The following is a 14,294-nucleotide window of genomic DNA, read 5'->3' on the forward strand; positions in this document are numbered from 1 at the left end:
CCAGTGCAAAAGCACTCCTTTATGAGGAAATCACTTTGGCCAAGTAAAATGCTGGACACTATCATATGTACAAGGGATCCATAGTTACTGCAAATTTGTTTTTAGTCTGAACTATCTAGAAGAAGGTGAAATTATCCCATATTCCAGGTACAGTTTGGATCTTTTCATTTTTTCAATGCTGCAGCAAGACTTAAAAGGTATCACCTGGTTACTAGGCAATTGTAAGTGTCAGAGATACATCAGGGCCCTTGTAAACATAGGATACTAAAAGATATGAAAATTCCGATTTTATATAGTGCAGAATCTCAGTCCATATTGTGGAAGAAATGTAGGGGGTGGGGTGGGGGGCTGAAATTCATATCCCAGGCCAGCAGGAGATTATAGCTGTCTCTGATCTGAGAACAGTTCCGGCAGGGAATGAACTGATTCTTCCCCTTTACTGAAAGACAGAGGCTTTGTGTAGATGGAGAATGCTCCCCAGATACCAACATGGATTTTCCACTCCCCACAGCATCCGTCTTTCTCACTGCGCCCAGATTTCTCCTCCTGCAGGTGTCACCATCTTCCGAGAAGGCACCCGCTTTCAAGGCAAGGCTGCTTTTAAAGGCTTTATGTGCTCAAGCTTCACACTGCTTTCCTGCAGAGCCTTACAAGTTAATTGCGTGGCAAGGCGCCAGCAGCTGCTTCCATCTCCGAGCTGGCAGGTCAGATTAGGAAGGACGTTCTGGCAGCCTGCCCGCTGCCATGATCACAGGAGAAAGATGAAGAGCTCTGTAAAGCAGAGACCTCAGCGGCGGTTGGACTGCCCCCTCCCTTTGCCTGCTGCTCTGGCAACCAAACAAAGCACAAGACTAATTGTAACTCCTGCCTGACACGCTGTGTCCTAGATTTAACCTACCCCAATCAATCACACATGCACACACACACACCCGCAAATAAATGCAGAATTATTTCGTGAAATGCAAGATGATTTGCAAGGCGGCCTTTTAATCCATTATGTGTCTCTGCAGAGCTTCCCTGTGGGGAAGGGAGGGGGAGAAGGCGAGAATGGGAAAGAAGCCATGTTTAGCAAAACGCAAAGCAATCCAGAGCCAGCTATGATTAAGGCACTCAGAATTACTATAATACTGAAGGAGGAGAGACCTTTCAATATTGCAAACCCATCACATCCAGGCGGTAACTCTGTTTCTTAAATGTACTTTCTAAATCAAACTAGGATTACAATCCTTATTTCTCCAGGGACAAAGAAATTCGGCAGCGAGCTTAACAGTGCAGGACTGGTCAAGGAAGCCTTCATACAGCTTCCCAGTTCAGAGCTGAATAAGTCACAGATCTCCAGGTGGTATTGCTTCTATATAACAAATACAAATAAACTCAGTAATGTGTCTCTTTAGAAGTAATGTGTTGTGAGAACGTTTTCCTGAAACGGAGTTGGGTTTTGTTACTGGGCAAATAAACCAAATAATGCTACTCACTTTTCATTTCTGACTGCACCTATGTCAAAGGTGATAAGTGTTAATGACATCACTAAAAATGTGCCCCATGCCACTATGTCAACAACAACAAAAAAAAAGATCAATGGGAATTTTCGTAATACAAAGGAAAAAGTGTTCCTCACCATACCAATTAAAAAATCTTACTTAGTGATAAAGTCTGTTATCTCATAAATCACTCCCTTTTCTTGTGTGTCAATCTATTGAGTTTGATTTATTTTGGAAAGCAATCATAGCTATAAATGTTTGTTATGAAAACATAAATACATGCTACTTGACTCCAGAAGTGGAGTAAATGTTTGTTTTTGTTAAAAAAAATGTAGCCTGGATTTCATTGGGAAGAAAAAGGAAAAAGTAGCCTGAGAAAGGCTTCTCGCTTTCTCTTTGAATACACATATTCAAAAAAACCATATCCTAATTCCTTCTGCTTGTGATCAACTAGAATTTGTGGGGTGATTTCATAAAAAGCAGTTCAAGTTCTTGCAGATGAATTTTAATTATACAAAATTGAAAGGGTTTATATACCACAAACCAGCACTGTGGCCTCGCCTTTCCCATTTCTTTTCTACCCAGATACTTGAAAGAACCGTGTGTCCTCTTTCAAAGAAAAAGGTACACCTTTAAAGCGCAAAAAAAAGAGGAAAACCGCAACCCAGAGTGCTTCACATCCTCAAGATAAAAGGAAGGGAAAGAGATTTGGAGGAATAGGCTCCTGACGTTTCCTTTGTGCGGCAGCTGCGGTTGCCATGCAGTGATCCTTGTTGCTAAGAGGATCTCCATGTCAGACAATGGCTTTTTAGCTGCGAGCATGAGTGCTATTGGCTGAGATATTTCCCAGGTGAGCAATGATGGTGGGGCTGGAGCCCTCAGTTGTAGGAGTTGGGCTGAAATTGGCTGCCCCTGAGGAGGGAGCAGGTCTGGGGAGCCCTCTTCGTATTACTGACTTCAGCCCAGGTGGCATTAATCACTGCAAGAGGAAATAGGAACCTGGCAGCTCATAAGGCAGCAAGTGGAGTGCAGCATTCCAGGATAATTAGAGCCATTAATGATCCCGGCAGCGCAGAATTGCGCCTAACAGAATTAGGGAAACTGCTACAACAGCTGTCTGAAATGCCTGAAAATGTCCTTAGAAGTATTTAACACAACACATTCCTGCGAAAGGCACGCAGACAGAATAAGCCGCAGCTAGAAGGTTAAGCAAGAGAGAGGGGGGAAGAGAAGGAGAGCGAGCAGCCATGAAATAGCTGCCTGTGGAGCATACAGCGGGGAGGCTAAGCACCGTAACCTTCACATATGCTGACAGCCTCGGAGTCTGTTGGTGGACAAATGTGGACATAGGAAGAGTCATGACCTGGTTCCTCACATGTCTCAATAAGAAACATTCCCTGTTCTGTGCCCTACTGTGAGGCCATGGCAGACCCCATAGCTAAAGAAGAACATCGGCTCTCAATTCAGGTCGCAGGGCAGGGAAAAAACTGCTAACAAGCCAGGAAGGGCAAAGAGATCTATAGCCAGTGATCCAGGGCAGAGGTAACTGTGTTCAGTTCATCTGACTAGCATTGAACCTTGAGCACGCTGTTCCCCTAATCACCCAGGCACACACAAAGTTATTCTTTTTGTCAAGTTAGAACTGCTTATGATATATGAATGAAGAAACTGTGGTTTTAGTAGAAGAAAGTCTTCCTTTTCAGTTGGATAAATAACTCATACCCCAATTGTATAAACATGTAACTATGGGAAGTACTACAACCATCTACACAGTTCCACAAAATAATTGCAGAGAACCACTAGAATTTATCATTTGTGGCACTGTGAAAAAGAGAAACCCAGCTTCTTTTACTTTTTATTGCCTGACCAGCAGAAAAGATTCTTAGTTGCTGCAGAAAAACAAATTAATGGGTAATCCTAGAGCGAAGCAGGAGAAAACTTGCACTCTCATTTCATAAACCAGCCATGCTAGCGAACTGTTACAAGACTAGCAAACTAGGTACCACAGTCTATACTAGTAAATGCTGCTGAAACAAGAAGATTTTATCTGTCCCTGGGAAACACTGTAATGGCCACTCCTTGCCTTGTTAATAATGTTCATTTTATGTTGACTTCTTGCCTGTACAGAAAGTGGTAATATCAATTGTTAATGTTTGGAGAGTAAGAGAATTACATAGACCAAAGAGAACTATTTTGGTGTGCTTGTATGTTGTGTGTGTAGCCCTAATAGTGATCCTTTAACAAAACAACAGATCTTCCTTAATTTCTTTTAGCAATAACTGGAGCAAAGGAACTAAATCACAGCAGTTGCAGCCAGTACATTCTTTTCTGTCTTAACAACAAATATTGCATAAATAGAATATCCTTCAACTCTAAAACTGTAAATAGTAACCTGGAATCCAAGTGCCATTATAATCTGGGTTGGAAGCAAAATCCAGGGAACCAAGCTCTTGCTATGTAAACAACCAGAACCTGCACACAGTCAGTTGGTGATGTGATGTTCAGAACTGATCTAAGGATATAAAGCCTCTGAAGCGAAAGATGTATTACTTCTGACAGCAGGGACCATGCAGCAGTCAGTGTAGCCCGGCAGGCAAGATCTCTGCACACATTCACTGAATGAGTGCGGGCTAAAAATAGCTAAGTAGCGAATCCTACAGAATACCTTCTAGGCAAGATCTGAAATTATAGCTGTTCTAAAAAAGACTAACATGGAAAGACAGGCTGCAAAAAACCATTAGAGCCAGACAGCAAGAAGGATGGAAGCCAGCAGCCATAGGACAAGTGTCATGCCCCCATCGGCCTCCCGAAGTAGCCTTCTCTGAAACATGTGCAAAAGAAAAATGGACATGTGTTTGTGATGAGAGATATATATTATGGCCGTCATTATTGCTATTACCACAGAACACGATGGAATCATACACATATCTCATACCATGTGACGTTCTGTACAAACAAGTCTCCTAAACATATCCCCTACACAGCAAATTTCTTTTGTAACATGTACTTGATAAAAAATGAAGATAAAAGAGTTTTCGTATATCCTCTTGCCATCAAATAAGATGTCCTGACCAAATAATGCATTTAAGGTAAAGTGAAAAAAACTTGAGCTAATTGAGTAAATAAAAATTAGATACACAGACAGGTAATCTTGCTACTGGGTTGCACACTTTCTCCTGATCAGTTACTCAGGACTGAATTACTGTAAGTTGCCACAATATTCAAAAACATAAACCCACTTGAAATCTATGGTGGATGAGAAAAGGCTTGTTTTTTGTGTGCTTCATATAATTTCGTAAGTTTATGTGGTTATTAAAAGAATGTTAAAGAAAAAGTGAATAAAAATTAGAGGTGGTAGTATTTGATCATGACAAAACAAGAAACAGAACAAAGAGCAGTGATCAGAAAACTTGAGCAGTGATCAGAAAACTTGTTTTGTTTTTTGGTTATTCAGAGGTATTCAACACAGATAACTAAGAATACCCATGTGCAAACCCAGCAAATGAAGGAAGAATGTTTGTCAGTCTAACTGTATTCTCAAATTATAACTTCTTAGAATCTGTCAACTCCACTCTGCCTGACACTGCATCACACTGGATCTATAACAGGTGAATATACTGTCCTTGCACCAGTCTCATTCAAGATAATGGACTCCTTCTCAGTTCCAACTGGCTACCTGCCAATAACTAGAGAAGCTGTCTGTTAGGTAGCCAGTAGCCACGGTGGCTAAGTAGCCTGGCAACCTTGCTTCTTCAAGAGTGAAGGCGATAGGATAACAGTGGTAGTGGCTTGCATAGAAATGAAACACAAAATTTTTCTTAATGAATTCATTTTTCCAAAGTACAGCACACTTACACATCTGGAAAGCATATACTCTACCTCTAAAACCAATTTTATAGAGCCTATATTTGAACAATGGTTTTGAAAAAGAAGTTTAGAAAATGCAATGCTGGGTAGTAGACAGAATGCAAACTTCAAACAAGGCACTAAATTCTGAGCAGATAAAATGGTCCTTGGCTCAAGAGATGCTTTCTTTTGCTCTTGAACAGAGAATAACATACACAAAAGAAAGAGTAAAAACATGTTGTATATAAACTTACAAGTTCAAAATAGCAAATCAAGGAAAGTGGTCTAAAATGGGAATTGTCAAGATCCAGAATGACCATAAAGCTCAATTCATAAGTGCTAGTTCACAATGAATGGCCGTGGCTACTGAAGTTAGAAATACTTCAAGAAAGCTCTATAAGTAGGAATAGGGAATCTGATGTCCACAACATGTAACTCGATCAGCCTCAGCCTTATAACTGCTGGCAAGGATTTATCAAAGCTCTAGTTCAGTGGTTCCCAAACTTATTTGGCCTACCACCCCCTTTCCAGAAAAAATATTACTCAGCGCCCCCTGGAAAGGGGGCGTGGCTTAGAGGGCTGGGCATAGCTCCTGCTCAAGAGGGCAGGGCTGAGCCTCTCCCCTAGTTCAAGATGCCACAAATGGGCCACAAATGGGCGGCCAGGACTGGGATGGGCGGAGTTACGAGCTCTGAGGCCGGGCTGAGCTATCCCTGTCCTGCAGCACCTGCCAGGACACAGGGGGTGGGGCTAGAGGAGGGGGCAGTGCCTCTTCCCAAGTACCTGACGGGGCTGAAACTCTATACCCCACCCTCGTGTTCTAACAAGCGCCCCAGGGGAGGTATACAGAGGCTCAGCCCTCTCTCACATTCTTGGGAAGAGGCCCCATCCCCACCCCTAGCCCCGCCCTTTAGTCCTAAAAGGCTTCTAAGGAGAGGTATAGAGGCTTAGCCCTGTCTTGGGCTCTTGGAAGGAGCCCCTGCCCCCTTCCCTAGCTCCGCCCTCTGTGTCCCAACAAGCACCTCAGGAGAGGTATAGATTCTCAGTCTTGTCTTGGGCTCTTGGGAAGAAGCCAAGCCCACTCCTCTAGCGCCACCCCCTGTGTCCTAACAGGTGCCTCAGGTGCTCAGCCCTGTCTCCAGCACTTAGGAAGTGGCCCTGCCCCTCCCCTGGCCCTGCCCCCGTGTCCTAATAGGTGCCATCACCGCCCCCCTGGATTGCTTCGCGCCCACCAGGGGGTGGTAGCGCCCACTTTGGGAATCACTGCTCCAGTTGAAACAATATCTTAATTTGCCAAGACCTGGACAATAGTATGTTACAATTTGCATGCAGAATAGAGCCTGAGTTGGATCATTCCTAAAGTAAAAAGAGCAACAAGACCAAGATTAGAGTAGGATGCTACTTGGCAGAGTCCTCTGGCACACGTTTTGACTATTGTCCACGCTACACAAAATTGGTCTGGGGGAACTGCATTAAAGCCAACACTGACCTAGCAATGAACAGACTGAAGGACACCTACCGTCTTCTGTTTCCTGCCACACGATGCCCTCCAGATTGACACTGGTGCCAGGTTCACAGGGGCCCAAACACTCTGGCTCCGTAGCCAGGCCCACATCACACGTGTTAACCCCTACAGAGCGAGTGCGGACCATTATCTGCTCGCATGGTGAGGATATATCATTGTTGACAACAGGGACAAGAAGATGCAATGGTAGCACGGCAGGAGTAGACACTGGAGACTCCATCTGCAAAAAGAGATAATAAACCGGTTACAACAAATATATATGGATGATTAAGGGAGAATTTGGCCTCACTTCCATTTACTGAATCCACCAACTAAAGTGACCTGACTTGTCTTTTCCTTTATAAGTATTTTACCTAATGCATTTCCACTGGAAATCTTAGAACAAACTTGAGAACAGGGTACAGAACATACATGAGTTGGGAGCTACATTGGTTCATGGGACCCTGGAAGGCTGTCCTATCCTTTTTTGTCCCTCTACCTCTTTTTCTGTGAGGAAAAACAGGAGAAAAACAAAGGGATGGATGAATGGATGGAGACAGTTAACTCATAGGTGGAATGGCTAATGAAGTAATAACCTCTTTCCAAGACATGCTCCTCCTAGTTCTACACATAAAACTTAATAAATTCATCAGGCCTTAATTCCTGGAAATGTTTTTTTTTTTTTACAAATGGGAAAAAATGAAGGTGCAAGTTTCATGGCGGTAGATACTGTACCACTCAAATCTGCAGACGAGTGTTCATACAGATTATATATTTGTCCACTGAAAGCAGTTATGACTGGTACAGAATGGGGACTTTTTGTGGTGTAAAGTAGTCTGATGAGCAGGGTCTCCCTTTCTACAATCTAATTTGCTACAATCTGGATAGAGGAATTAAGACTTGAGTGAGAACTGGGGCCAAACCAGTCTGGCTTCTGGCAAATGTTTATTATATGGAAACATCCTCTTATGTAGCAGGTGCAAGTTATGCCCTGAAGCCTGTCAGCAAGTGATCATATTGCAGCCACACAGCAGGAGAAATCAGTGCTAATATCCAGCTACATATGTGTCTTGTATAAAGGAAAAACAAATTCTGAGCATTATCCAGCCTGCTTGTCTTTTTTTCAAAGGAAAATTATCTTGCTCTCCAAATTGAAGCAATCACCATAGAAAATAAAACCCCCACGTTATATGCTGGAAAAGGATCTGTAATGATGCTGCCTGCAAACACAGAATGCAGCCTTCTCAGGAAGAAGGGTTTCAATTTGGCTTCTGATGCCCCTCAAATCATCAGCTAATTCAAAAATTGTACCACATGCCACTCAGCATAAAACTGATGGCCCTGCATATCTCTTGGTAAGCACACACATTCCAGCCAGAGGGATAAAACCTTCAAGCTGTCGCTCTAGGAAATTTGCCTGTGTGTTACAGATTATAGCTTGCCCTTCTTGGTCTCAAATGAGCCAAAGGCAGAAATCTCACAGTCCCTTTGCCAGGAGATACCTCAGACCCTCCTCCCCAGGGGCATTTGTGCCCATAAAATCAGGAGTTATTTATGGAACATGACTGCCAATAGCCACACACTCCCATTCAAACTAATTCTGGTTTTTGAACAGTTGCCAGGCTATACTCCGCTGCTATACTCTCTTCCCTCCCATCTCACTCTCTCTCTCACACATTGCTAGCTGTGTCTTTTTATTAAGCAATTAAAGGCAGTTGACATACAGCAAGTTGAATCTTGTGCACCCAGTGCTGCTTGCCTAGCAAAACAGAGGCATAGCTTTAGAGTTCCCAAAGCAATCAGAGAAACAGAGGGTCTGAAGCATTATAATCAAATTTATCAACCCCTTCCCCTTTTAATTCTGAGGTACAGCCGTGTCCAAAGTTTGACTAAGAAACAGTGGGTGTAATCATTATATCACCTAATACCCCTGATGGAAAAGAAAGAGGGGAAAGCACTCATGTTTACCCTCCAATGCACACAATCTCATTAAACGTCCCCATCACACAAGCAATAACTGAGGGAAACAGCTGCCTCCCCTTTGGCAAGATTCAGTGCCCATGAACATGGGCAATGCTGAGCTCTGGGGATGGATTTTCACTTCCAGTCATGTTAACATAGCAGAACAAAACACCCAGAGTGTCTTTTGCCTGCTTGCCTGCATTTGGTTCCTTCTCTTTCTGTGTACATCCTTTCTCTGGACAGCTGCACAAAGCAAATCCAATCTGATAAATGTTTAATACTGGCTACCAATTTAATCTGCAGTGACTGAGCTGGATCCATCTGTCCAAGCAGGTAGCTGAGCCTATGGCCTAGTTCTCTCAAAGGCAGTAAGCCTGGGTCTTGATCATATCAGCTCTCTCATACAAACCGCCTGCTGTCTTGTGGAAAAGCATTCCTACACATCAGAAAACAAGAATGCCAGGAGAAGTAAGACTAGACATTTATATACATATAGGGTTTATTTATATCGCCATTTGCCCCATATACTTTATTCACATCTAGATTTTTTTCCATGTCAGGAGCGACTTGAGAAACTGCGAGTCGCTTCTGGTGTGAGAGAATTAGCAAGTATGTTACCCAGAGGATGCTCGGATGTTTGATGTTTTATCATCCTTGTGGGAGGCTTCTCTCATATTCCCGCATAGGGAGCTGGAGCTGACAGAGGGAGCTCATCCGCACTCTCCCCGGATTTGAACCAGCAATCTTCAGGTCAGCAACCCAACCTTCAAGTCAGCAGTCCTGCCGACACAAGGGTTTAACCCATTGCGCCACCGGGGGCTCCCACATCTAGGTAAGACTGTAGCGTACAGGACTGTAGCCAATTAAACCAGTTTGGTACAATTAGGAGAAATTCCTAAATAGATAACTAAGATTAGTGTCAATCTTCAAATCATGAGTGGAATATTAACCCTTAATTTGGATGTTAAAATTAGCAAGGATTTGCTTGAATACAGAAATGGGGAGGACAGAAAGCATGACATGTTCTCAGGGGTAGGCAATATTAACCTCCCTAGAAATTATTTATGGATGCCTATTCCACCATTGTTCATCACCAACTATGCTGTATACAATTTGCTGGAATCTGGAATCCAACAATATCTGCAGAATCAGTTACCTATCCTTGCTCTAAACCATAATACCAAGAATCAGGCATGACTTATGTGTCTATGAAGAATTTAATATTGATATTTTTAAATGATTTTCTGGCTTCTGATTTGATGTGTAATAATCAAAAGTGTACATGTTTGTGTGTGTGTATGTGTGTGGCAGAGTCTTTTATCTTGCGAGAGCCCTTTCAAAGCCCAGCTGAGCACCTCGGCAGGAATGGTTGGTACAGACAATAGCAGTGTGTATGCCTAGGAAACGTAAAATTCCCCTTCTTCCCAAGTCCTTTGTGCAAGAAGGGAAATACTGTCTCATACTGTGCTGCACAGGGGCTTTGACCTCTATGAGTGTACCCATAGAAGGCATCTCTTTTTGGCTTCCTCATTCAAGACTAGCATGCAAATAGAAAAAAGAAATGGACCATTGAAAGACTAGCTGAATATTACAACACACTTGTCAAAAATCCTGGTATCTCATTGTAGAGAAAGCTTCAGGAGGGACAGCCAAATCCTCTCCTCCAAAGCCAACAGATAATTTCCTTGGTAAGTCAATACAGTAGCTTCACAATAGTCTAAGACACATGGCATTTTTGACCTTATTTCTAGTGACAGCTCTAATGGCAGCCCTGAGAGCGTATGTAACTATCAATACTTGCCAGCATTTGCTGGAATGATTCTCACTGAAAGACTCTAAGATGGGTCCTAGTACTGCCAGCAAAACACCAAGGTCATACTGCCAGAGAACGCACAGGATACCTCTGCTTGTTCCTTGTGGGAAAAGAGAATGGAACTAATCGGCTGCTCCAGAAAACCCTGTTCTCTAATCCCGAGCAGATGTTCCCTCCTTCTCGCACACTGAAGCAGAACATTTGGCAAGAAACCAAGGACAGTCTATTCATCTTGGAAGATGGAAACTGGTTCACCACCACATAACCCTGGAGGCAGAGTTGGGGCACTTCTTGGCATGTTTAGAGACAGAGTCCGGGTAGTTGCAAGTCTGCAAACTGTTCAGCTGCTTTCTACATTGAAAGGTAATCAGCACTCAGCAGAAGAATGCTAATTGCCACTCCAGCTTCGCTAATTATAATTTGGTCACATTTGTAATCTGCATTATGCCACAGCGCATAATAAGCAGCTTGCTGAGAACCATCTAATAAGTGAGGCGGCTTTATGGGATTTCATATTTTACTCTGCAGAGGAACAAATGCTGCATCATTTCTCAGCTGTCGGGACACAGGAACACAGAGAGAAGGATGAAACAACGTGAGTAGCCCAAACTCAAGTCCAAACACAATATTCATTGTTTCATCTACATCTTACACATACTGCTTGAATATATAACTTTATATTCAATATTTTAATACTTCTGTACATGAAAGTTATTGTATATTGAATTATCAGAAAATAAATTCACACAGGTGGACAATGTTAGATTTTAGAATATTTTAGAATTCTGTATAAGGGATACTCAATCTACAATATATATAAAGAATGACATTATCATATCATAAATAAGCAATCCATCCAAATCTAAAATCATGGCCTTTACATTCCAAAAGTCTCTCACCTCTAAGCAAAATCCATTACTTCAACCACACAAAACAGCAGGTGCAATAGTATAATTTAATATTTAGAAGTCCTAAACCATAACATAAAGATATTCCAATTTTTTTAAGATGGAGATCATTTGCAAATAAAACAGAAGTCTTAATAATACATTTCTTTTTACTACTGTAATTACCCTCACAAAAGATAAAAGAGGGGGAATCTAGCCTTCGACAACACAATCTAGGACTATTTTACTAGGTAAATGAAATGTTTAACTTGGCCAAATATTATCTAGCCAAACAAAATGGTCAGCCTACAGTTCTTGCTCTGCTTGCCAGCTTTTGTGTCCTACTTGAGGACAGGATAATCAGTAAAAGAAAATGAATGCAAAAACACAGTCACTTATCTCTCAGAAGTTAAAACAAGAAGCATGAAACTGGCAAAGAGAATAATTCAAACAAGCTCAGCAGCTGATAAATGACAAGAGCAAGTTGCTGCTCCCCTTTTTTCCCAAGAAAAGAAAGAAACCCCATAGTGGCAGGTAAAAAAAACCCTCAGCGACAGGTAAGATTAACATTAGTTCATACCCCCTCTATCCTTTCTGGTTTTCTTCAGTCTTCCCTTTGGCAGATTAGGAAAATACACATTTGAAATCTACTAGCAGATCCAGTCAATTCATCAAGACATTCAGAGGCTGTGAAATGAGACAAACTATTCAGCTTTAATAAATGAATCTGAACAGGTTACAACTGTCACAAGAGCTCCCAGAACAGGGACAGATAACTAAGCTCGCATAAGGGCCAAGGCTGATGAGAATTGCAGTCAATGACATCTAGATAGGCTCAGAGTGGGAAGGGGTGTAAAATCCAGCAAACACCCCAGAATAAAAGATGGGAACAAAACTAGCACCAGAGCTGGCTGAATCTCAGAAAATAAAGTTTATTCAGGCTCTGGAAGTTGTCCTGAATGAAATATATTTCACATACAAACAGCACAAAGCACCTACAGTATCATGAAAAAGTGGAGCCAATTTTTTGGCTGAAATGAATCCATTTCAGTGTCACCAAAACCAAGATATTCTAGTTTCCACTTGAAAACTAATGATAAATGGTGGCACCAGGTGTTAGAACTAAAACCTTTTTCATACTGTAGCGAAAAAAGATACTTGATAAAGAACCTTGTGAAGCTTTGAAAGCTACTATGATGTATTTTGTGGCTTTGGGTTGGCCTGATAAAGCTATTATGACAGGATGGATTTTGCTGTTTTTGTTTGGGCAATACAGCTGCCCTTGACTACATTTCCTGAATTGAAAATATGAAGTAAAATGGGGTTCTTTTTGCAGATGGCTGCAAACTTATGCTTCTAATCTTACTTACTGCTTTTGTATTACCCATTCCTGGCTGCAAAGGTCAGCTATTTTTCAAGAAAGGGCACCTGTGTGGGCTGCACATGGCTTTTTCTACAGCAACAAAAAGGAGAGAGAAAAGAACAGTTTCCTGGGCACCTAAGTGAGCTCAACATTCACCCGCAAGATTCCACATCCTGTGAATCCTGACAGTTTGCTTCAGATAAAGAAACCCTTTCAGCAAGGTTAACTATGCAAATGTAGCACTAGAGTTTACATTACTCTTGTTGACAGGAGGAAGCCAATGCATAACTCTGGAAGCAGTCAGATGAAAGAGGCTAGCCACATGGCAATGAAAATCAGTTTCAGAAATGTGACATGGAAGTGATTCCACAAAATAAAATTATTTGCTCTTACTGAAACATAAAACATAACTTTTAGGGGGGAAAGGAAACTTCCTTTTGCTGTCCTGGAATTACCAGCATTTCTTTTTACTGCTGACTGGTGGAGCTTTCTGCAAAGTCTAAGCTATGAAGGAATACAATCTGAGAGGCCAGCTGCAAAGTTTATGGATGACAGGGTCATTTCAGGCAAAGTACTTGAACCAGTTAGTTGGCATGGCTGCTTTCACTTAGCAAGCTTTCAGCAAGGCAGGGACTATTTTGGCCATCTGTCCGTGGGGTCTAAGTTCCTTTTAAACTGGGTAAAGAGCCATGGTTAATGTCTTAGTAGCTGGTTGAGACAACCAACACTTGGACATTTGAATCCAGGGCAGTATATCTCTAATTGCCAGGTACTGGGTTCAAACATAATTAGCTCACACAGGAAGAGAAGAAGCTGCTTCAGATCAAGCACTGGCCTGTTTAGATGAATATAGTGATGGGCAACTGCACTTTAGGCTTTCACACAGGGTTATTTTGCAGCCTACCTTCTAATAATAGAGACTTAGAGTGAGCCCTTTCCCAAGCAGGATAGGAGCTCTAGCCATAAGCAGCCTTTCCCTAAAGCAAACAACCATAGCATTCCTGAAAGTTTCCTATGAGGCTTTTATGGTCTAATCCAGACAATATGGAATTGAAAGGCCATTTTGGCCTGATTTGGTTCTCATGTTTTTAATGTCATGTGGAAAATGGCATCCCTGCATCATCCTAAGAAGAAGAAACACTGCATTACAGCAAATGTTCTTACAATTCAAGTCCACTGGATGAATCTCAGGATCAATAATCATAGATGTGCTACTAGTCGCTGCTCTAAATCTGTCCAATCTATAACACACAGAGCAACAATTACAATGCTGAGAGAAATCCTTTTGGATAATAAAGAGCACTACTGCACAGTTCTAAGAGAAAACACTTCCATAAAAAACTTTCCTTTTCCCTCTTCTGCGACAAATCTACACATTCAGTATATTATTATTATTATTATTATTATTTGAAACACAACAAAATGAGTCCACAGCAGA

The 14,294-nt window shown here is 41.9% G+C and overlaps 1 protein-coding gene across 2 annotated transcripts in view; it reads right to left on the reverse strand.

Moving 5' to 3' along the window:
* Window positions 1–14,294, reverse strand: part of znf609 (zinc finger protein 609) — a 53,890-nt gene that overhangs the window by 12,094 nt on the left and 27,502 nt on the right. For both annotated transcript variants that reach the window (XM_062963491.1, XM_008120716.3), the window contains one exon: window positions 6,847–7,072. In XM_062963491.1, the coding sequence (XP_062819561.1) occupies window positions 6,847–7,072 (226 nt within the window). The remainder of the gene's footprint in view (window positions 1–6,846; window positions 7,073–14,294) is intronic.

Source organism: Anolis carolinensis, unplaced genomic scaffold, assembly GCF_035594765.1.
Source record: "Anolis carolinensis isolate JA03-04 unplaced genomic scaffold, rAnoCar3.1.pri scaffold_11, whole genome shotgun sequence".
Classification (NCBI taxonomy): domain Eukaryota; kingdom Metazoa; phylum Chordata; class Lepidosauria; order Squamata; family Dactyloidae; genus Anolis; species Anolis carolinensis.